The sequence below is a fragment of the Lingula anatina genome, chromosome 1, assembly GCF_051362555.1.
Source record: "Lingula anatina isolate TDL-2025a chromosome 1, LinAna3.0, whole genome shotgun sequence".
NCBI lineage: Eukaryota > Metazoa > Brachiopoda > Lingulata > Lingulida > Lingulidae > Lingula > Lingula anatina.
The window spans coordinates 10,495,215-10,519,510 of NC_141767.1; the positions used below are offsets into that span (position 1 = coordinate 10,495,215).

Genomic DNA, 24,296 nt, shown 5'->3' on the forward strand with positions numbered 1-24,296 from the left:
CACAAAGTGTGAAACCCTTCAGGACATCTCATGCTAGCTTAATGCAAAGGAGAGACTGAAACCAAAAAGTGTAGTCTGGCATAACAATACCACACTTGTACATAATCCTGAACTACATAAGAGCTCTTTTTTCAAAGCTGAAATCCACGTAGATCCTTTGAACTTGATGAAAAAAATTGTAGGCTAAGAAATTTATGTGGGTCTTCTAGCCCTTTTCCCTCCTTCAAAACTGACTGGGATTTCTAATTCTCTGGTGGGTCAGATTTTAATGACTCAAGCTTGGTGGTCTAGATGATCTAGAATTAGGAGCCTGATGTGCGTGTATTAAAAGCTAATATAAGCTTATTAACTCCTAGACTCACAGTCCCCAGATATAGTGAAATAGAGATATTTTACCAAATTTACCTGGAAATTGGTTTATACAATCAGATTTTGGGAGATACCTTTGGTGGCAAGAAAAACAAGTTTTGCTAAGGCAGTTGATGTTATAGATCAATATCTTAACAGTTTCTGTATGTTACTTCCTTTTCAATCTCCTGTGCCATAGTATAATGCTGAAGAGATATCTACAAACACCTGATATCTTGCATACACATACACCTGACAGATTGAAAGCTGCTTTTCATTTTCTCCTACACTACACAAAATTTGTTTACTTCATGGGTTTCCAACTTTGCACACCCTGTACAGATAAAATTACATCAGTACTAGTGTTTTCAAAACTCTAGTTCTAAACCAGTATTTTCACAAAGGTGGAGCATGATTTAACCTGGTGACAAACATCCCTGTGGTTTTCCTTCCTGCATTCAGTAGCTGTCACTCACTCACTTGGTGACAAACAATGGTTAGCTGTTCTATGGAGGGGACACCCACACACATATTTGTCACAATAACAGGGGCAGTTCTGAGTGTGTATTGATCGATCATTTAATGAACAAGTACACATTTGGCCATGGGATATAATATCAAGTCACTTAAACTGTTTTTCTTCAACCAAGCCAATGTAGTTAAGATCCTGATTAATAATGCAGAAAGCAGATGTATGCTACCACATCAAATCATTCAGAAGTGCATTTGCTTGCATTTATTCTTTGGATAAGCTTCTTTTTCTGATATTCTTTTTTTTTTTCTTCAAAAATGTTGGCAGTTTTGTGCCACAGAAGATTTTCTACATAATATAGCAACTGCCTCATAAATACACACAAAGGGAGCTATTTTGCTCTATCTCACAGTGTTCATTCTAGGAATGTTCCAATGTGGGACAAAGGGCCCCCAACATTTAAAAAAGTGGGCCATTACATTTTAAAGTGGGCCCTTGTTCAAATCTTGAAATTATAATATGTAACGCATGTTGTTTTACTGCTGTGGTATTTATGTTCAGAGATGAAAAAAAATTATTATAAAAATATTTTGACTAATAGGTGATCACATTCAATAAGTAATCCCAATTTTCTAAAACAAAACCCTTGAGTTGACACTCCAATTTTTGTTAACAAGTATAAGATAACACTAAAATATGTTCACGTTTTATTCACCAATAACCAAGTTCTTTCTATAACGACATTTTAAACCCATTTTTGGCTTCAATTTATGAAAAACCCATTTAATTTTACCTCTTCTGTCCTGTCCCATTATCAATGACCCTTGACTAACTGGCATGCATTCATGACTTATGAAATTAATTGTCTCATCCCTGATAATGATACATAATTCGTTGATAAAAAGCTACCAGATTGAGAATGATATCACACATATTTCGACAGCAGAGACATAGGTCTTACTAAAAATCACTTTAAGAATTGTTCCTTTTTTTATGTTGTTAATGAGATTGTCAATGAATTGACACTGTATTGCCTTGCACTGTTTCTCATAATTAGCACAAGTCACAAGGATGTCCCTGGAGAATTGACAATGACCTTTTCCCCACTTTCAGGAGAAATTCTTCAATTTAGCTGCCAGGTATACCAGACAACATTTAAGTCCTTCCGAACTTGTGGATTGCAATGCCCTCTTAAACAATCCAGTAAACTGATTTCACCACTGCCATGATTGCTCCATCTTTACCTAGAATTGTTATAAAAGTTACAATTAAATTTGAAATTTGGCATAAAAATCTGCATAAAATGTTTAGTAGTGTTGAAAGTATCCACAAAGAATACTCCAGCACACTATCCCTTACTTTATTTTTCCCTTAATCACCATGAACTGAGACCAAATCTCTCAACACAATAAAATCATGAAAAATTAATGTGAAAAATTTTACCTATATATACAAAAAATAAGGTTCTGGGAAATAGCATGAGCTTGACGCCCTATGTCAATGCGACGCAGCAAACACATTGTTTACATAGTTGTTCAACATTGCGATATCCCAGAATGCACTGTCAAGAGTTCCTCAAACTGCACAAATATAATTACAACACGTGGGTCCGGGACCGTCACGATAATCACTTTGATGTCTATTGCTCTGTGTTATAAATAAATATTGACAAAAAAATAATATCTTACCTTCTAAAGCTCTGCAAAAAGCCTGTTTAGCTTGAGCTGCTTCCGACGTTTCTTGCATGGCAGCGCACGTCTCATGTCGCACATGGGTTTATTAGTCCCTTGAAAGAAGATATTGTCCTTTTTTTCAATGCATAAGCTGCAATACACCAAGTTTGCGTTATCGTCGTGTACAAGCCACTTGTAAGTATTTCTCCACCATTTTTGAAACGACCTTGAAGTTGCATTGCTATTCGACGCGGTATCAGCAGTCGTGACGGCTGCACAAACTTTTGTTCTCTTTTCTGGTGGGAATGTCTGCTGTGCATGATCATGATCATCTCCGTCGCTACTGTTCTGAGCCGTTTAAGAGTGATCTTCGGGATCGATTTTCTTTAAAAAACTTAAAATACCATTTTACTTCTTCTCCGCCATCACGCACAATGTACGGGTTGATCAAATTGACCTACATGGACAATTAATCTCAGCCTATCAGGGATTCAAAAAAGGAGGGGCGATCGCCACTGATTTGCATAAAGCGCATGACGTCAGCATAAATTAAGATCTTTGTTAAAACTGCGACGAGTAAAGAATATCTTCGTTACGTTTAACATTAGATCTTGATGTCAAGAGAAGTCGAGTAAACAATCAAACTTCGGCCGTGAATTTGCTGAATTGGAGGGCGCGTTTAGAACACAAAAATGCGCCGCTGTTAATTCTCTTGAATTTTGTTGGCGCAGCTCGCTCTACGAATTGCGTCAACCACATTTTTTCTGCGTCAATGACGCAAGGGCGCGTCCTAGAATGAACACTGATCTCATTCAGGAACGTATAATTTTGCACAATATACTTTCATTTAAGATGATGTCTTTCTTCTTTCTCTCCTTTCTAGAACAAACTCAACAGTTACTTGCAGTTCAATGTTTTATAATGAGGTAAAATTAACCCTCTTAAGTAATCCAGGATTACCAATTTGCAAGGTAATTTTCTTTTGTTTCTCCAATATCAATTCACAACTTACATAATTGCAATTTAAGGTAAAAAAAGAATTTATGAAATATATACAAATGTTTACCATTTGTTAATTTGCACATGTACTATAAAAGATATTTCATTCACCTAAAGGAAATCAAGTTTTAAATAAAATAAACAATAAAATGACTTCAAGTATCTAGTCATAAGTTTCCATCTGAATTTCTAGCAGAGTGATGCAGATTGTTTCAAATTTACACATAATAACTGAAAAGAAAATCTTTCATCCATACAGATGTACATTTATAATCTCATAAAAAACCAGAAACATGATGTGTATTAAATTTGACCACAAATTTGAAATGGAATGGAACTGGAGCCATAAAAGGGAGTTGCCTAAATGGGAAGGGAGGGACCCAGGTGAGAGTACTGCAGTTAACTTTTACAGGTTGTAGCACAACAGAATAACCAGAAAAGTTTGCTCTGAACAAACGTACATCACATCATTCAAAGTTGCTGCCTTACCGTAAAATTACATGTCACAGAGACACGGCTAATTACTTATTTTTTACAAAATAATTTTGTATAATGAGCTAATTAGCTCTACCATTGCACCGAATGACCTGCTACTACTGTACTTGTGCCATGTTGAAGCAGTGCCAATGGCTGACGAGTAACATCAAATGATAAAAAAAAATAATATTAGGTTTAAGGCAAACATATACATACCGACATACTGGCTTGCAACAATCTTCATACAAATGAAGAATAAGATCAATTGCTTCATTTTTCCATCACTGAATATGTGACCCAGATTTCATGCCCCGCCATCATCTTTAGTTGTCAATTTCTCCCTGAGAGCTCTCGGAGTCGACTGCGTCTGATCTATATACGTTGGAAGACAAAGCGTATGCCAAACAATGCATCTGCGGTGTGTTACTTTCTACATGAGTCTATTTTCAAAATACTTGACTAAAGTGTATTTGCATCATGTTTCCCACTGTAACTTAGCTAACAGCAGATACGCGCTCCTACTCAAGTTTGAGTGATGTCTGATCTGCGCAGAAATGCTTCGTTTCACCGTCACACTGCGCATAACAAATGCACATGGCGGGCTCCGACGTGAGCATACGCACTGCGTTGTAAGCTCACTTACTGTAAGACATGGGAGACACGAGCCTTGATTGGGTGGCATTTTTCGCCCTGAAGTTAATTTTTTTAAAATGAAAAAAATAATAAAAAAAATTATGAAAATATTCGTGTTTACATTTAAAACGATTTATGAGACAAAACGGATTTATAATTTCATTGTGTGCGAAGATGCAGACTTGTTAAAAAACAAGGTACCGGTACTGTGTCAAAGATTATTTTCCAACGTCGTCAATGATTTAACAAATGCGCCACTTCTGCAGATTTGCCTTCATTCACTGTTCATTAATTGTCAATAAGTTAAACAAGTGCTTAAGCTAGCTTAAGTTTGCAGTAAGTTTGATCTTGCAAATTTGCTGCTAATTTGCCAGAATATGCTTTCTTGCTGCAAACTTCAGTTGTTCAGTTGTAATTTGCCAGAATATGCTTTCATGCTGCAAACTTCAGTTGTTATTGCATATTTGCTGCAAATTTGCAGAAATACACATTTTTTAGTTTTCAGCAAATTTGCTGCAACTGTGCCACAGTATTGCTGCAATCTTTTGCTAAGGGTATTCATTATCAATATATGGAAAATGAGATTTTTCCTGCATCTTAATATTCAATAATGCATCTATCTTTGTGCTGATTTAAAACAATAAATACCCATGAAAATATAAAATATCGACAATTATATTTGTACCACCAGCGCGGCGCTGGCAGTACACATGGTTTTGATCTGGACCTGACTCGTCTGTGATATATGCCGCCATGTCATATATGCTGCCAAACCAAAGGAATTATGGGATAAATTACTGCAAATGGCTAACTGAAGATCATACTCTTACTGCAACCCTAGGTTTGACCTTTTACTTTTCCCCACGCTTTTGTTATAAATTGCAATTAAAAAAAATTGAGAATTTTTGTTTACATGCTTTTTGTAGAGCTTGTCAAACACAACACTGGAGGTGGTGTCCCTTTTTTTTTTTTTTTTTTTGGTTTTCCATACCTGTGCGCTTACTCTAGCTGGTGGTACCATACCTGGAGGCGGTATCACCTCTCTGATCCTCTAGTTCTCATTGCAATGTATAAGCATAGACAACTCTAGGCTTTTATCGTCATTTTAACACCTTCCTATTTTGAAATGAGACAGCAATCAGAATGGGGTGTAACTTCATCCCTGAACAAGATTTTACCTCGAAAATTGGTGGAGTTGACCATGAGTGAATGGGCTGCAATCCAATGCCATCATTTTGGTTTAAATGTTTTTGTTATGGAGTTATGAGCCCCTTATTACAGACTTTCATTACACCAAGGCATTATTTTGCTTTATTAACTATGAAATCTGAACTAAGACTTTTGAGAAAAATCACTGGTAGGGGTTTGGAATACTAAATGGTGTCATTAAATCAGCATTGAAACAGTGATTGTGGGTGCTCAGGTAAAAGAGAAATTTGGAGATCTGATTTTTCAGTTTTTCCCCCAAAATGGCAATCATGACATCACCTGTAAGATGACAGATGTAAATATTTTAGTCATTGGACACTGAAGATTTATCTATTACCCAAATGGATGTACATGTATGTAGGGCAGTAAATAGAGTTTTGGGGGAAGGATGACAATATTCTTAAGGAAGATGAATTTCCCATTCCTTTAAAGACAAATGCCAACTTCACCCCTTCTTTAGTTCAAAAACTGTAAACATTTTTTCTAAATCAAAATTTAATTGGTAAGATGTTTTATGCCTTCACTCACAAATATGGGCCTTCACTTACCAACATATATTCAATTTCTTAAAACCTGAGAGCTGCTGACTACATCCACAAACTGACCCTTGGTAATAGGTATATAATTTTTCATAAGAAGCATAAAACATTTTACTAGGTATCTAAATGGCAGTTGACAAAAAAGGTTTTGTAATCCCTTCCTTGCACACACAAGGGCATGAAAATAATGACAAAAAGAAGTGAAAGGTGGAATACTAAAACGTTTAATGTACCAGTTTGAGCAAGCAAAGCAATTTTACCTTTGCTTGTAATTAAAGTGATTGGCATTTATTAGGTCGTCTTTAATTTGTTAGTGCACATGGGCATACTGAGCAGCATCAAATACTTCAACACTTTATAAATTATGTAATTTAAAAATTAGAAAAAGACCTAAAACACATTTCCACTTTATACAGAAAAGAAGAGGCAAAAGGACAAACCTCTATTTAATAGGCTTTATTTCACAAGCAAATGGCAGTGTTGTGGCCATAGTCTCACCTTGCTATGTTATGGGCCCAAGGTCTGGTAGAGTAAATATCAAATCCATGGAAAGATTGCTATTGGAATAACCAAAATTGATTGGAAACCGCAAGGTATAAATAATATTCTGGGTCATATTCTTATGTATAATTAGGTTTCTACTAAATGTATGGCTGTAAGATATATATATCAATTATAAATGCAATGTGTAATAAAGACAGTGTATAGCTTCTGTTAAAAAATTCTTTTTGCAAACTTTGAATCAAAATGCATTGATTTACAAAATAGTGATGCCACAGTCACATAAAGATCTTAAAACTGGAATGCTGTGGTTTCCATACAAGTGTAGTTATATAAAAGTCATTATTGTATGCACACTTCGCTGACAATTGACAGCTATGGAAATTTGATACCTATTCCAAACTGAAGCCCTGGATTCACACTGGAAAGAGAACCATTTTTTATTAGTAACAAATTATCTACAGAAAAGTTGACATGGAATTCTAATAAAGGATAAAAGTCCAAACACACAAATTCAATATCTTTAACCTTTGATAAAACTTACTGAAATGTCATTTCCACTGGAAAAGGAGTTAAATCCCAAAATAAGAAGACCCACTTTTATCCCTTAAGATGTTTTCACAATTTACAACAAGGCTTGATCTATGAAGTCATCATATACCTGTAAATTAGCTATCAATTTTCCAAAACAGTCAAATAACTAAGATCTTTAAATTAGTCTTTAAACCACTAAAAAGTACCCTTTGAATCTTTTTAAGAGCTTATAATTTTTTTCAAATGAAAATAAAGTATGTAACCTTAGGTAGGGAACCATGACAGACACTATACTTACTTGTCTCCTGGCTGGACTTTAACTGGTACACAGTAGTTTAACTCCAATCTAAAAAGTGATATCTGCATGGCTAGACCAGCACCATATGACACCCGTGGAGATTCTCTGTACTTCTGCAGTATCTGCTCCCAGTTCTGGTCTGAAATAAATTTTTAAAAAATCAATTAATTAATAAAACTTAAATAATCTTCAATTTAAATTCAATATCAGGGGCAGATCTATACATATTTTTTGACAGTCTTCCACATTATCTTTGTTGATCCATTCTCTATTTTTGACCATCTTCAATTAGATACCCATCATTGTAAACTTGAATATCTGACCGTTTTCTGGAAGACCCAGTGATTGTGTAATTACCTTCTGACAAAAACTGAATTGCTGCAATATTGAAGAAAAGATGACCATGACCTGGTTGATACTTTTTTTAATGTAGGCTTCTTGGTCATAACATGCGTAAAATTAAATGACAGTGTGATTACCAAAATCAACAACAAAGGAATATGCAAAGAGAACTAAACATACATTACAGCTGAAGAAAAGGTGGGTATTAAAATTTGCTTTGCTTTTTTTCAGCTACATGTACTAGGTCAAAATAAGCAAAAACTTATCTAATACTCTAAGAACACAGGCCTCTGCCAAGGCAAAATGTGTATAATAGTAGAACAAACATTTTTTCTAAATAAACATTAGAAGACCTGTATTTGACTAATAGATAATTTTTTTCAATCAAAGTAGCATACATACAAAATCAGAATACACAAGTTAAGCAAGTACTAACAGACCAGACTATCAGAGAAAATACAAAACCTATCACCCATAATACTAAGGTATAAAGAACTAAGTAAATAACCTTACAGAAGCATGGACTTTCTAACATTAGCACATATAACAAAAACTGTATCTGTTTGATTTGCTTTTGTGTATGTTTTACACTTTTGTTTGCCATATAAAAACATATCACATAATAATCTTTTTATGTATGTTTATGGCAACTACTTATTATGTATCCGATTTGAAATACACAATAATCATATCTCCGATTTTTAATACACCCACACACATCAACCCAACATACACTTTTGCATCTTGTATATACACATACATATACAGATGTATATATATGGTTTAAGTACTATATCCCTTCAAAAAAAGGTTTTCCACGTGTCCAACTTTTTTCAATTTTTTTTTAAAAAGGTTTTCCACGTGTCCAACTTTTTTCAATTTTTTTTTTAAATCTAAAGTATTCTGAGTAATATTTCTTTCTGCCATTAATTTTTCATTCATATACAAGCTTAGAGAGTGCAAGTTTGTTGCTTCGGCTCTTTTTGATTTGCAATAAATGTAGAATTTGGTTACATATATAATGAAGCTGATTAGGTTAAAACCACTGGAAGTATAGCCAAAGATAACATTTTTTGATTAAATAATACTTAGCCTTTGTTCACATGGAAAGTCTATTTTCTAAAAATCTATTTTCTATTCACGATATCTTATGATCACGGTCTGTGCCCTGAATATCCTGCGGCGTAATTACTGGCAGCGCGAGCCAGTTACTTATACAAAGCTGTAATTAATTCTCAGCTGTGCTCGCATCCTATAAAATCTCATCCTCTGTTGCCGCATCGCTTGCCATCGGATCATGATGGTTGCACTTGTATCTGTCGTGTGTATAGCTTCTTCATCTTCTTTGCCTTGTTGTTGCACAAAATCGACAAACACATTTTTCAAAGCAACCGTGATCGCCATTAACTTTCTAACTTCCTACTGCGCATGCGTCAAGGTATCAGAATCTCCTCCGAGCACAGCCGAGAATTAATTACAGCTTTGGAAGTAACTGGCTCGCGCTGCCAGTAATTATGCCGCGGGATATTCAGGGCACAGACCGTGATCACAAGATATACCGCGAATAGAAAATAGATTTTTAGAAAATAGACTTTCCATGTGAACGAAGCCTTAGTTACAGTCTTTTCAAAAATTAATTGTTCTAATTTAATCCACAGATATCTTACTATGTGGCAAAAATATAAAATATGCTCCATTTCTTCCCTCTCTTCTCCACAAAAAAAAAACATACGTCATTTTCTATAACAGATATTCTTTAAAGGTAAGCTTTCACAGGTAAACTTTAATAGATAAATTAATGTGGCTTGCAGAGTTAATGACCCAAGTGCAGCGGATATGTGGTGTACTCATACCTTCTACCAGGGCGACTCTGTTACATTAGGCCAGGAGAAAATGATTAACTGCAGGAGCTCGGTGAGAGCTGGGCTTTGTGCCAATGTAATTAACGCTTGTTACACAACCTGCCTTGTCTTGTCTGTCTGCTAAAGGGCTGTTTTATTGTCACAGATTAACAATAAACTATCTTGATTACTGTCAAAGGGACTTGGCAGGGACTTGCTAAGTGACTGTGCCTGAGTAGTTATGCAAACAATTACAAGCCAAGTAATCATCTTTGAGATTTCAGAACAGGGTCACAGTGCAGATATTAGCCATCTATTTAACCAGAGACATATCTAGTGTCTATGTATATCATGTCTAGTGAAAAATCAATCTGTGGCCCTGGTAGAGGGTAGTGTACTTGCATGCTTTCTGTTGGCTTGTTGTTAATAATACATACTGAAATCCACATTGACTAATCCTCCTGCATTAACAAAACAGTGTGTCTTGATATGTTTCCCAATCCCTCCAAGGTTGGGGAGGAATGGCAGTGGTGTGTACAAATGCAACCCTCCTAACCAATATGAATTAGCACCAAGTGAATTCCCTGTAAAAAATCAGATTTATAATTTAAATACAATTCTGAGACTTTTGTACTGGAACTATCAAACTAGTTAAGTTTCAATACACTTATTGTGTGACATCAATATATGTCAAATTGTATTTAAGTACAGTAATGTCTATTCACTTGGTCTAATATGAACAAGAAAGCATTCACAGAATAGTTCTTACCATCACTAGTTGGTCCCACGCCGTTGATTTTAAATCCTCGTAAACTGAGTGGTCCTCCCAAGAAGTACTTGTCACTAACTTTGACTGCTGTGCCATTTAACGACCTTAACACACCACTACCAATATTTAACTGTAAACTCTGAAATTTGGATTAAAAGTTGTAGTTTCTATTTGTAATAACCTTCTATTGAAAAAAAATTGGTACATTAATCTATATTAAATATAGTGCCACATAATAAATCCATAAAGACAAAAGCATATTTTAGTTACTTTGTCAGAGATGTATTTACAACATACAACATTTTCAGCCATTTTCAAGAATTTTTCCAATTTTTATGAAACAATATTTATTTTGAAAGTGAATCATGTACTGCTTCACAAAATCATAAAACCATTGTTAAGATACAAAGTGCTCAAGTAAATGAAGAAATAACTTACTGCGCCAAATGGAAGAGATTTGTTCATTTCTAGTTCTAGGTCATTCTTTAAAAACTTGACGTCACCCCCAACTCCTGCATATTCCTAAATTTGAAAAGTTCAACAAAATTAAAATAAATATTGCCAATTCATACTTTAAACAATTACACAAGTGGAGAATTCTTAACTTCAAATGAGACAGAGAGGGAGAACATAACGAAACACACCAAAACAAACACACACACACACACACATGCATGAATACCTGTGTTGTTTTCAGTCTGTAACCACTTTTTGGAAAAGGTGTTGTTCCCCTTCTGTCTCTAATGAGTGTATGCTACAAATGAAAAAGAAAAAACTACATCCAAACACGATTTATGTGCCCATGAAATGGATATGGCAAAACCTGCCGAGTCATATATACAAGCTTTCAGAGATCAGCTCTCTACAACAGTAATATCTTGACCTAAGTGACAGTACAAATTGTCTTTATTACACCTTTGCACAAACCATAGTGGGGTATTTATATGTCACTCACAAACTTTTAACTGTATTAGAATAAGTAAACACTGCAGCATACTTGTCAGTAGAAAAAAATCTCTAAAATATTAGACATTTTCAATCATTCAGATTTTTCAATCACTGATTTTTTTTCAGAAAATGAACACCTACTGATATGGAACTTTTCATGGAATGTCCCATACTTTCTCGTATAGGGAAAGAAGTTTTGTGATTCAGGCAATTGGCTTCCCTCCAAAATCCATTCCACTGCAATGTGTGTGTACCAAATGCACTTGGGAACTAAAAATGCAATGTTGTTTGTTGAAATGACTTAAAAAAACAAAAACAAAACAAATATCAAGATGCAAAATGCACAAATAAATAAATGCCAAAGACTATTTTATTAGTGAAACTGATGAGCAACATTATGCAATTTGATTCACATCATGATTTACTTAACATATATCAAATATTTTTAAGTACCATTAAACCGGAATAAATCCCTCTGTCAATCTGCTTAAAACCTGCCCATTCTTGTGTTCCTCTGTATTGCTGAACACCCAAAGAATATCTAAGAAAAAAAAAAGCATCAGGTCAAGTTATAACTTCCAAATCTCAACAATCTGACAATTTATGAATTAACAACATTTAGAGTAAGTCATACAGTTTGTACATGAAAAAATATTCACTTACAAAACATCAGGATCCCCTCCCAGAGGTTTGGTAAATTTGAGGTTAATCCTAGAAGTTGTAGCACCATAAGAATAGAACTGGTAGTCAAGCATGGTCTTCTCCGCTCGGCCAAACAGGTTGCGAAAGTGAATCTGCATATCCTGGATTACATAGACAGATAAACAAACCACAATGAAAAAATACTGTTAATGTCAAATCAGTGGGCATGTATATTAAATTTAAAACTGGAAACAGTCAACATATCTTGGATATGCTGACAGGACATACAGGTCAACTTGAAATTCATGTTAGAGTCTTATGTATTGATTAACACTTGAATAAAAATATTAAAATATTAAATTTTTGCTAGCATATACTGACTGGGGTAATATTTCCATTGAGATCTGAATTCATGTGCATTCCTCCATTCATTGTACGCCCCTCCTTTACATTAACAATCAAGGAATAACTATCTGGCTTACTACTGTCTGAAAAGAAAAACAACTTTTCTTGAGATGCATATGTGTGGACATGCGGATCCATATACATCTAGGTGATTATGTAGATTTATTTGTGACAGCACTACAACTCATAAGGATTTTATATAACTTATCTTTATTAACTTCTATCACATATGTGAAATTATACTTAATGGATATTCACTTTAACTACAACTCTTACTTATCTAGTGTGATTTACAAAATAATACCATTGGCAGTATCCAGTTCAACATTAGTAGCACTGAAGATATCCAGTCTTAAAAGTCTCTCACGGGCTTCCTCGGCTTTCCTGTACACCTATAACACAGTAACGCATGTTATGATATTGTAATTTAATCCATAACTATACTTTTCACTTAGGCTTATTTTCACTAACAAGATTAAAATATAGAGTTTAAATATTTCTGTTCAAATACATTGAGGTGTAAAGCTGTCTATAAGGCATACAGGCACATTTACCTCATACAAGTTCTCTGCTGTGAAGACACCTGGAAACTGTTTGAGGACAATATCATCTTTTGTTTTATTTAATCCCTTTACCATCACCTTCTCAATCCGGGCCTGAAAAATAAATGACTATACTTGACAAGGAGATTGACATAAAATTTCTACATTGTATTTTGTTATCAAGAAGCAAAAATGAACTTCCACTCAATAACCTTTTCTACTAAGCAGTTTTAAAATACTAAACTACATGTACATATATGTGCTACATTATTTAAACTGATTGGAAAATACCTTTTTAGACATAAAAGTTTTGTTTATTGGCAAGTAAACATTTCCTTCCATATCCATCATGATGTTCATTTGGTCCTCCTAAATAGAAATGTTTCATGATTAGAGCTTTATTATTAATATTAATACTTGCATTGCATGTACTATAGCTGCTATGAAAAACTTAACACTGATCTAGTCTGTTTAAAAGTTTCAATGGTCACAATGAACTGTTAATAATTGTTATGGTAAAAGTAAAAGAAATAAAGCATCATTACTGCTACTGAGTGAGTGAGTCTGAGAAGGCCTTGCGACATAAAACACTAATTAAACAAAAAATTGTCTGTCTCCTTGGCCAATATGTAATGTGTGTGGAGGGGAATGTGTGTGTGCATGCGTGAGAGCATACGTTTGAGTGTACATGCATCCGGGGGACGGGCATCTTATGCCATGATACGACTTGCAAGCACATGTTACATGTACATACAGCACGTACAATTTATCATTATTTACCAATCAAACACACTAAGCATGCAATTACTGTATAAATCGAAATGAATACCAGTTGTATTGACTCACATCTGCTGAGTTTGAATTGGATGTCATCCTTTAAATTCTTCAAAAAACATTCAAATGAAATGTGTTCTACCGGTTTTCCACACGTTCACCCCCAGTCTCCTCCTTGGAGAAGAATGAGTACCTTTATGTGATATGTCGTTATAATATTTTTTGAAACTATGTTACGTGTAAATCAGTAAATTGATGCTAAACGTATAAATATAAGTCTATTTTATATTCTTTTAAAATTATTGAATATGTATACATATATTAAATAAGCATTGCATTATCAATACATTGCCACAGCCACACTTCACGTACCCACAATCGATACTTAGTAATAACATGCCGTCTTGGTGTGTGGAAAGTTCTTGATTGTTCCACAGTTACTTCCGCAGTTTCATTGTGTGCACAAAAATCTGGTCGAAATAAGTGATATTGAGTTCGTTACAAGTATGTCTGGAGAAGGTTTTGATCGAAATATATACCCCACGGATCTGAGGCATCTTTTAAAAATTTGCCTAGAACAAACGAAAGAAGAAGATGCGACTGGACCTTCTAAATACGAGGAGATGTCGGAAGAGGTATAAGTTCCATTTTGTCGTTGTCTTTTATCGATTTGGTCTGTTACTATCCACTGTTCCTGCTTAAGGTCAGTAGAACTTTTGGCACTGTTGACCCAAAGGTCCGATCTAGGCTAAAAAGTGTTTAGCCCGGACTGGAAAGGGGGGGGGGGGGGGGATTACAACCGGTTTAATCGACTCTGCAGATTAATGAGGTGACACCAAGGTGTTTCCATAAAGTGAGCTTTGGCATATTATAGTGTTGGTGGATATGATGTTACACTAACAGTCAAATATTGCTCATTAGGTATGTTTCAAAAAGAAAAGCTATTTTAGTATTTTCAAATTGTGTGCACATGCATTACATCAGATATTCAATTTGTATAATTTAATTTATGAAATCTACTTGTGTGCACCAGTTTTGTGGGACCACAACATATACAGATCGTCATATATGCTGTTTAGGAAACCACAAAATCTGTACTGAAAGCTTTTGTCATTTTAGAGAAGAAAATGGCTCGAGGAAGCTATGAAAGCAGCAACAGAAGACCCAGTTGTAGAGATGAAAGAATGCATTAGAATCTTGATTGAAAAGGGGGACAGTGAAGATGAAATAGAAGAAAAAGAAGAAGCTCTGGAAAAATTGTGTTTTTTATGTGAAGATATGGACTTGTCACAAGGTAGAGGGATCTAATCTGAAGATGAGATATTTGATCTAAATTTATTAAAAAAAGCTCTCCTTTAAAGGAAAAATTCTTCTTTTGGTCTAGAGCAATATTAAAATGAGTATGCTTTTTAAAAAGATAATATAGCGAAGTTAAAAATAGTTATTGTTTTCATGATTATTTTGATTCCAGATTTTCATAAAATTGGTGGTTATGCCCTTTTGCCACATCTTCTTCACAATGACTCCTCAGACATCCGTTGGAGAGGTGCAGAATTGATAGCCAACCTTTGCCAGAACAACCCTTACTGCCAGATAGCAGCACTTGAGGCCAATCTTTTACCACTCCTCATAGACACATTGGAAAAAGATAGCGTGGTGCTAGTAAAAGTGAAAGCTCTATATGCAATGTCATGTAAATATCAGCTTTCAGAATCTGGATTTTGCTTTAAAAAATATGGTGTTCAAAGAGCCATCCTGTGCAAAGATTTTCAGTGATGGTTTAGCCAGTAATTACCTTTATAATTGGATATACACATTTGTTTGCTTATTTATCAATTAATTTATTTTGCAAAATTGAAAGTGCATATGTTTGAAATGAAAATATGTTGAAGTTAAAAGTGACCATTAAGTGACATTTTATTTATTAAAAACAAATTTACATTGAAATTTGAATGCACTTCAATTAATGCTTTATGTCAATAGCACTATATTGAGAGAATCTTAGTTCTCACATTATATCAACTCATCAAGTGGATGATGTTTAAAGCCATTTAATTATTATTATTTATTTTTTTTGAGAAACCTTAACCCTTTGTGTTTTTGTGCAGGTTTTGTGCGTGGTTTCACAGATGGAGAAGCTGCCTTCATGAAAAGTAATGGACTGTCTGTGCTAATGAGAGCCATGCAGGATGGAGATGACAAATTAAAAGTGAAAGCCACATTTCTCTTAAAGTGTTTATTTTCACAAAACCGTCTTATAAAAGGTATATCATTACATTAAATTTTATTTCTGCACATTGTATAGAAAATTTAAGCATTACAGTTGATCAGGTGTTGTAATTATAGTCAACCAATGAAGAGGGTAAAATATGACATGTATTTGACACGAAATCTGGTAGATCAGAAGACACTTAAAATTATAATCGTTTTCTATTTCATAGATACACTGTGTGATATGGGTATGGTGGAACAGTTAGTGGGACTATTAAGTGAACAGCACAATAATAACCATGAACATTTTATGAATGCCTTGTTAAGCTTGGCAACTGAGCATCAGAGAACTATAGAGGAATGTCAGAGACCAGAGTTACATATGAAGGAATTGTTAAAAAACAGGATCGAATATCTTACAGGAAAAGAAGAGTTTTTGGTGAGTAGATAAATATCAATAAAAAATCAATTCTGTAACAGTGTAGTAACATATTGGTTAACACAGTTGAAGGCATTATCATATTAAAATTGCTTTTTTACTCAGATGAAATGGCTTGTGTTGCTCATTTTAACCTAAACCTCTTTAGTACAAGTCAAATTAGTAAAGTATTTTGAAGGGTGAAAATTGGTGAAAAAATTGTATTTAAAATCTTTAAACTTGCAAATCTCCTAGTTATTGAATCAACAAGCAGACAATATATGCATATATTTTTTCAGGAGGAAAAGGAATATGCGGAACAGCTAAAGAAAATGTGTTTTGGATCTCAAAATAAAGAGACTGGAGAGACTCCTGTGAACAGATAGGAACTTACCTTGATGCTCATTCTGTTATTGAGAATTATTGAGTACTGGCTGTAGATCCACACTGCATTTTGCAACTGAAGAAAAACATGAAAATGCATTTTTCAACCACGTCATATTTTACTGTCATTTTTTTTAGGTACTGAAATGATGGTACTTTCAGTGAATTGGCATCCCTTTCCCGTATATTATTTTCCTGCCCAATGTAGACACCAAATGGATTTAAGTTTTCAAGGTAATTTTCACTAGTCAAAGCTTAAGGCAGGATTTTAGAAGGCCACTTGATATGTTTTATTCAATTTTTCATGTTTAATTTTGCTATCAAGGGTCTTGTGGATCCTCTCTAATCTTCTTTGTGATTGGAAATGGTACTTTCTTTCTAAGGCCTAGATATGACCTTGTCCCAAAAGATTAGGCTACTCTATGCCTATTTGTTCTCCAACTTATTCTGTTATTTCTCTCTTGCAGTTTAGTATCTTTCATTAAATCTAAGTAACTGTAACGGTTGCCAGTTAGTCCTCATCATCTCCATGTTTGAGATATCAGCATAGAGCTCCTGCTATTGTGCTGTTCTCAATAGGCTAATGTAGCTTCCTTGCTGATGTTTGGAAGTTGCTCTGTTAAGTGCCCAAGTGTCACTTAGGAAATTTTTTACAGTTGTTGTGCAAATATATATTGATTACTTGAATGTATCTTAGGAGAATCTAATACTTTTTTTTCTCATTTTATTTGTGCCATTATGTTTGTGCTTCCTTTTCTGCAATATCTTTGTACGTACTCTCTTTGTGTGATCTAAAGTTGGTGAAGTCAGCTTATCACTATGATTAAGTTTAATAATAATTGTAATTATAAACAAAATTTTCACAATTAAATCAAAATTTAAATCAACTGCTGGCAGTGATAGAATCTGATGTCTTGTGTTAGAGGATTCTGTTAACTGGTAGTATTCTACAAGAATGTGTGTGAGACTTTCGCTGACTTCAGGATTCTCTGGCTGTTGAATTTGTTGTCTCAAATTATTCTCCTGGCTAGGAGCTAAGCAGTCCAACACAAGGTTCACGCCCTCCCTTATCTTACGTGTGTATATAGCCTCTTGATACAAGGTGTCACTTTTTCAAGAGGGGGGAAAACGGGGTTTCTCTGAATAGGTTCCAAATCACCCTTTCTCAAAAACTGATTGAATGCAGACAGCTTCATTTTTACAGCTGGGGTTGGAGCCTAGGATGACCAATGAAAATGAGAATTGTGTGGTATTTTTAGCACATTTTATGGTATCTTTTTGTGTCAAATCTAGGTGGCCTCTAAGTGCATCTTGAAGGTTTTCTCCTCACTGACAATCTTCAGAATGTCTTTTTAGTTCTGCTAAGTGTTCTGATGAGTGTATGTATTTTGAATGAGGAATAGGCTAAATATCATTATGCACTGCCCATCTTTCTTATCAGAGTGTGTAGTATAAAATGTTATTTACAGTGCAGTTCATTTTTGGAAACCTGGTTGAGCCTCGTTTATGACATCATTTAACTCAGTTCGTCAATCTATTACATTATATTCCAGAAGATCTTACCTGTTACCTGGCAGTGTAAAACCCCAATAATAATTTGGGTCCCTTCTCTTTTTTTTTCATGGGGAAAACAGTCTAGCTGGTAGCCTTCGGCTTAGGGCTTTGCCTTTAAGGGGAAATTAAAGCTACATCGACTGGGGACATCTAAAAAAAATTGGAAAGGGGGGTTTGGGGGGGCCCCATACCTTGCTTGAACTTCAATCTGATTCTTTTCATCCAAAGCCTGGGAAGTGTCAGTAGCAAATTATAGGGTTTTTTTTGTTGAATTCTGGGGGAGGGGAACTATGAAGGAAATGAAAAAACCCATAACAAGAAATTATGAGGAGGCACTGTCATAATTTGGGAGTAATCTAGTTATCTCCCTTCGATAAATGTAACATCTGCTAGAAGAATGTCTCCCATGACATTAAAGGCTCCTTCTACTTGTGGCCCATGAAAGCAAGCCATGAGAGACAAGGCCATCTTGCTTAGTGCAGGGTATCTCTCTGTATCCCTGACTGAAACCCACCAGATATCAGCTCTGTCAGTATCAGAATACTGAGGAAAGGAATTGTCAACCTGAAAGATGTAATGTTACAAGCAGAGGAGCGAACACCAGACAACACGTTGTTAATAATTACTCAACTGCAGCACACAGCCGCGCTTTATTCTAATTGGATAATATTACACAATGTGCATGACGCACCACTATGTGACATCCCCCCCCCTTTTAAAGGAAAAAAACTAATTAACATACAGACAATCACTTACCAATTACTTATATGTCTAGCTACAAAATTTGATACACATGCTTATCTTAAACATTGTATTACCACCTTAGTTAAAGTAATAAAATACAAATAAAAGTAAAAGTTCTGTTATGATTGCCTCTGATCAGCAAAATGCATTTTATAATTAGTGCAATAACATTAAACACAACATGTCTCCTCTAGTAAACAGTCCGTATTAATCTTCCTGAGTGCATAAAGTCAATGCAGTACTTTTCAACAGTACCTTTCTTATACACAGACATTTAAATGGGTTACAGGCACTGTGTACAATCAACAAGTTTTTTTTTTTTTTTTTGAAATGTAACAACAAATAAACATGCAGTCACTTCATTTCATAATCTGCTTGCCACCTAGGCAGATGTCTCTCCCGAGTACTACGCCTACACATTTGTGGCTGAGCAATTTGTTTTCCAGTTTCATTGTTCTGGTGCACTGTTTTACTCGTACTAGTATCTGATGGTTCAGTATCCATAACATGCGACTCAGGCACCGAGTCAGGAGACTTGTTTATCATGCGTTGGTTTCTACGATATGAATGTCCATCCGGAGTAGTCACCTCATATGACCTCGGCGTATTATGAATATCTGTCACTCTGGCATGTTCCCAATTTTGTCCTAAATTCACACAAACACTATCTCCCACATTAAATGACTGGTGATATTTAGCACTTCTATCATAATAGAATGTCTGCTTTTGCTGACGCTTGTGCAGCTTTGACTGTGCATCATTTACCACCTTTGGTTGCAGCAAGTTGTTTGTAGTAGGCATTTTATCTTTTAACCTCCTACTCATTAACAATTGAGCTGGTGATGAACAGCTAAAGGTGTATTTCTGTATTCTAACAACGATATGTGAGGATCTGTACCCTCTGCTTGTGCTTTCTTAAGCATTCCTTTAATTGACTGCACAAATCGCTCACTTTGACCATTAGACAGAGCATAAGTGGGACTAGTATAAACACAAGTGAATCCCCACTCTTTCGCAAACTGCACTCTTATGCAAAAGGCATATTATCACTAACTAAGGTATCTGGAATACCATGCCTTGAAAACTGGTTTCATTGCTGCAATAACACCAGCTGCTGTTTTGTTTTGCAGCTTGACAACTTCAGGAAACTTTGAATAATAATCAACTATCAACAAGTAATTATGGCCTGCAAACTCAAATATATCTGAACCCAGCTTTGACCATGGACGAGTTGGCAAAGAATGTGGAATCATTGGTTCCTTGGGATTCTGACGTGCATATGTGGCACATACTGGGTAATCAGCAATCTTGGTCTCTATGTCTTTGTTGATATTAGGCCAATACATAATTTCAGAGGCTCGTGCTTTGCACTTTTCACTGCCAGCATGTCCTTCATGAAGTGTAACAAGCATTTCTTGTCTCATGGCAACAGGAATTACAAGTCGCTCTCCAGCATATATCAGTCCTTCCTCCACATGCATTTGTCCTCTTAAATTCCAATATGCCTGAATTTCTGGTGCTAGGGAAGACTTATGCTGAGGCCAACCATTCACAATATGGTTATGGACCAGCTGGAGGCTGTGGTCACTCTGAGTAGCATCTGGAAGTTCCTGAATCCTGTGCGTGGATGCTGGCAAAAACTGAGTAACAGTATGAATCCTGTACAGTCCCTCTTCTAACTGAGAATCTATGCTCTCCTTAGATGTGTCATCAACATACGCATGTGACAGCGTGTCTGCAATGTACAACTTTGAACCTGGTACATATGTCACGCATAGATTGTATTACATCAATTTTAACAACATCATTTGCATTCTAGGAGACACCTGGTGAAGTGGTTTCCTTATAATTGCCTCTAGAGGTTTGTGATCACTCTCCACCATAACCTCATTGCCATAAATATAATGGTGAAACTTTGTTGCTGCATACATAATAGCTAAAAGTTCCTTCTCGATCTGTGTGTATCTCGTCTCTGTATCAGTTAATGCACGTGAGGCATAAGCAATAGGTTGACCATCTTGTAATAGACATGCACCTAATCCCGTAGATGACGTGTCTGCTTGTATTGTCACTGGCTTGGATGGCTCAAACAACTTCAGCACTGGTTCTTCTGAGAGTACACAGATCTTTTATTTGTTGCATGGCAGCTTTCTGCTCTGGTCCCCAATTCCAAGGTACTCCAGCTTTCAACAAACTGCTGATTGGACTCATGGTAGAAGACTTATTTGGAATAAATGGTGATAGGAAATTCAACATTCCTGTTAAACGCTTCACTGCCTCAGTATCAGTTGGGTCTGGCATTTCCAGAATTGAGCGAATCTTCTCTGGGTCTGGTCGGATTCCTTGTGCTCCAACAATCATCCCAAAATATGATACACTGTTTTGTTTCAACTGCGTTTTCTTGGCATTAAAACGAACATTCTTCTCCATGGGGATGTCACATAGTGGTGCGTCATGCACATTGGATAATATTACACAATGTGCATGACGCACCACTATGTGACAAAAGAGTTTCACCTTGCGAGAAAACTGTTCCTTTTCCTCCTCAGTTAGGACGTTTGTGACATAACGAAGAAGCTTCTTCATGTATTTGCTGGTGACACTGTGGCCCCTTGCTACTGGATCTAATGATGACACTGCCTGCAGCAATGAATTCCCAATACTGTATATTCTGTATGCTTGCAATTTTGGTCGCATCTATACAATTCTCCATTCATGTGAAGTCTGTCTCTTACCAGATGTGCATAGTGTCCATTCTATTTTTCCTGCTTCAAAACTGGGTGCTTTCTATATCACACCACCTTTTTACCTACTTTGCAAATTTAGGCCCCTTAAACCTCCCATTTCAGCTACAGCCTTAGGCAATTTTCATCATGCAATTTCAGTGTAGTAGGAAGTCTCTTTAGTTCACCATTGGCTTAAAACAACCTGCTAAATACATCATTACAAAATGCTTATTTACATTTTTCTTCCTTTGCAAAATGCAGTGTGGTTGCAAAATAGTCTTGCAACTCGTACAACAGGCCACATTGAAGGTGGAATCAAGTCATTAGCACAGTTTGAGTATCAGAATCATGTGATAGTCAACATGACAGTGAACTTTTTTAGAAGACATTTTCATGGAAATTGAATTGTAGAAGCAATCTCGGCTTTCTGCCTCTTAAAGAGCAAGGAAGCACTACAGCACTATTCCATTAGACTGCCAAGTTGAACAATGCAGTTGGTGTTTTTTCTTTGACCATCTTTTAGTGGGATTGTACATTTAGTGACAAAGTAGAGTTGTGAACCCTTTTACTTATTTTTTACAGAATAGACATCTGTATGGAATTAGTGTCTTTAAAGAGCATCTTATTGCCAGTTCTATTTATGCAAATATTTTTGAACTAAAAGGGTTATTGACATTGTGGAGAAGTCTTATTAATTCTCAGCCTAAAAAAAAAAAACAAGTGCCATTTTTTCTAAGTTTTATTATTTTAAAGCTCTAAATGTACATGCAGAATTGCATCATAATGTATATTAACTAAAATGAAGCAAGAGACTGTTGTCACAAATTATTCTAATAACAACCTATGTGAAGCTGGAATGAGTTAGCATGGTAATGTTAAACATCTGAACAATAATAATAAACTTGTTATTATCCACTAAGCAGTACTTTGTGGATGAAACCAATCTGGAAAATAAAGGAATGCGAAATTTTAACATAAATAATAAAATGCCTCTAACACCCACAAATGATATAAAAAATATACTGTAAATGGAATAATGTCTTTGTAAACATATTTTGAATAAACAATTATACATAGAAATTATATATAAAAACCAGACTAATTCCCTGCACATTATGCCTTAGTGCAGTTTATGTTACAGTTACCTGTGTACTCCGAACATTTTTGTGTACTGTGAGTGCTCAGATGAATAATATAGGTTCGGAAAGAATGGACTATGTACACAACGTGTTAGAGGTGTAATAGTGAAGAGCCACTCCTTGTGATGTCCTGGCACTACAAAAACAGGTGGTAAGCATGCACTTTGCTTTGGAGATTCTTTTACAGATTCTGAACAATGAAGCTATACAGCAAGGCTGGTAATATACAGACAGTTGAAAAAAAAAGAATTAAAATTGATAATGGGCATGTGTGTGCAACCAATATACATACATATAGTATTAATTCTGATAATGCTGACTTAAATAAAATAAAATATAACCAGCATTTAACCAAACCAATATTACATGTGAACATAAAGTAAAATGAGACTTGTTTGGCAGTTATGATATAGAAAAAAAAATGCATTTGAGTGACAATGCACAGGGGATCAGAATACATGCAGACACTTTCATTGTCTGTGTATAAAATATTAACAGCAACTTATCCATTAACTGCATCAACTTCAACTGTGAAATTGGCAATTTCCTATCTAAAACTTTACTTCTATCAGTATTCCACTTATGGTAGTCAATTTGTAAATTAATTATAAAGTTTGAACGCCACAGCAGAAGTAGCTGTAGTCATACATATATATATACATGTGTACACTTGCAACCATTTTGTAAGTACTACATTCATTCTTAACAATCTGATTATATGTTTATCATAATACAGAAAATATTATTTTCTTGAAGAATTGCATTTCTTTTAAGGATTGTTAACACATTCAAAATGCACTGTCAATAAGCAAGAACAGCAACTTGTATATTGCACATTCATATTCATAGCTACAAATATCAGTTATGATAAAACATCACCCTACACAAAGTATTAACAACCATTTTACATACAAATCATATCAAGTTGTTTTAATTGCCCTTAATTTTTATAGCATTCCTTCTTCCACTGCAGAAACAAAAATTATAATAGATGAAGAATGTTGTTTACGATATTTTTTTTTACTGAAAACTGTCAGTATTAACACCTGTCATCTGTCCACCACACATAATCACTGATTATAATTGCTATATTATTCTATCATTCTTTTCATTTTTTTTCTGTCATAACAGGTCTATGATTATATTATTCAATTGCACATTAATGAAACTATAA

General features: G+C 35.1%; 3 protein-coding genes across 3 annotated transcripts in view; 1 reads left to right on the forward strand and 2 right to left on the reverse strand.

Annotated features, from left to right (window-relative positions):
* Window positions 1-4,535, reverse strand: part of LOC106180919 (muscle, skeletal receptor tyrosine protein kinase) — an 18,316-nt gene extending 13,781 nt beyond the window's left edge. The window contains exon 1 of the mRNA XM_013565096.2: window positions 4,186-4,535. Coding sequence (XP_013420550.2) covers window positions 4,186-4,243 — 58 coding nt within the window. The 5' untranslated portion in view covers window positions 4,244-4,535. The remainder of the gene's footprint in view (window positions 1-4,185) is intronic.
* A 2,256-nt stretch (window positions 4,536-6,791) lies between these two features.
* LOC106159164 (sorting and assembly machinery component 50 homolog B) lies at window positions 6,792-14,167 on the reverse strand. The gene is made up of 14 exons (XM_013535368.2): window positions 14,019-14,167; window positions 13,464-13,541; window positions 13,185-13,286; window positions 12,935-13,022; window positions 12,607-12,713; window positions 12,247-12,386; window positions 12,037-12,124; window positions 11,725-11,853; window positions 11,318-11,389; window positions 11,074-11,157; window positions 10,636-10,774; window positions 10,304-10,450; window positions 7,684-7,822; window positions 6,792-7,272 (listed from the first exon to the last, which is right to left on the reverse strand). The coding sequence occupies exons 1-14, from the start codon at window positions 14,043-14,045 to the stop codon at window positions 7,227-7,229; spliced, it is 1,386 nt and encodes a 461-aa protein (XP_013390822.2). The 5' UTR covers window positions 14,046-14,167; the 3' UTR covers window positions 6,792-7,226.
* Window positions 14,168-14,302: 135 nt separating this feature from the next.
* On the forward strand, window positions 14,303-23,371 carry LOC106159158 (hsp70-binding protein 1-like). Its single transcript, XM_013535363.3, has 6 exons — window positions 14,303-14,581; window positions 15,066-15,240; window positions 15,418-15,639; window positions 16,055-16,210; window positions 16,388-16,596; window positions 16,875-23,371. Exons 1-6 carry the CDS (start codon window positions 14,453-14,455, stop codon window positions 16,959-16,961), a joined length of 978 nt encoding a protein of 325 aa, XP_013390817.2. The 5' UTR covers window positions 14,303-14,452; the 3' UTR covers window positions 16,962-23,371.
* Window positions 23,372-24,296: the final 925 nt, after the last annotated feature.

Excerpts from the sequence above, each read along its gene's own strand:
- LOC106159164 (XM_013535368.2), bottom strand. The coding sequence starts at position 14,045 with ATGACATCCAATTCAAACTCAGCAGAT. Across the intron at positions 12,714-12,934 it reads TGAACTGGATACTGCCAATG|ACAGTAGTAAGCCAGATAGT; the intron begins GTATTATTTTGT and ends TTTTCTTTTCAG. Across the intron at positions 10,451-10,635 it reads CGTGGGACCAACTAGTGATG|GGAATTCACTTGGTGCTAAT; the intron begins GTAAGAACTATT and ends GATTTTTTACAG.
- LOC106159158 (XM_013535363.3), top strand. The coding sequence starts at position 14,453 with ATGTCTGGAGAAGGTTTTGATCGAAATATATACCCCACGGATCTGAGG. Across the intron at positions 15,241-15,417 it reads AGATATGGACTTGTCACAAG|ATTTTCATAAAATTGGTGGT; the intron begins GTAGAGGGATCT and ends TTTTGATTCCAG. Across the intron at positions 16,211-16,387 it reads ACAAAACCGTCTTATAAAAG|ATACACTGTGTGATATGGGT; the intron begins GTATATCATTAC and ends TCTATTTCATAG.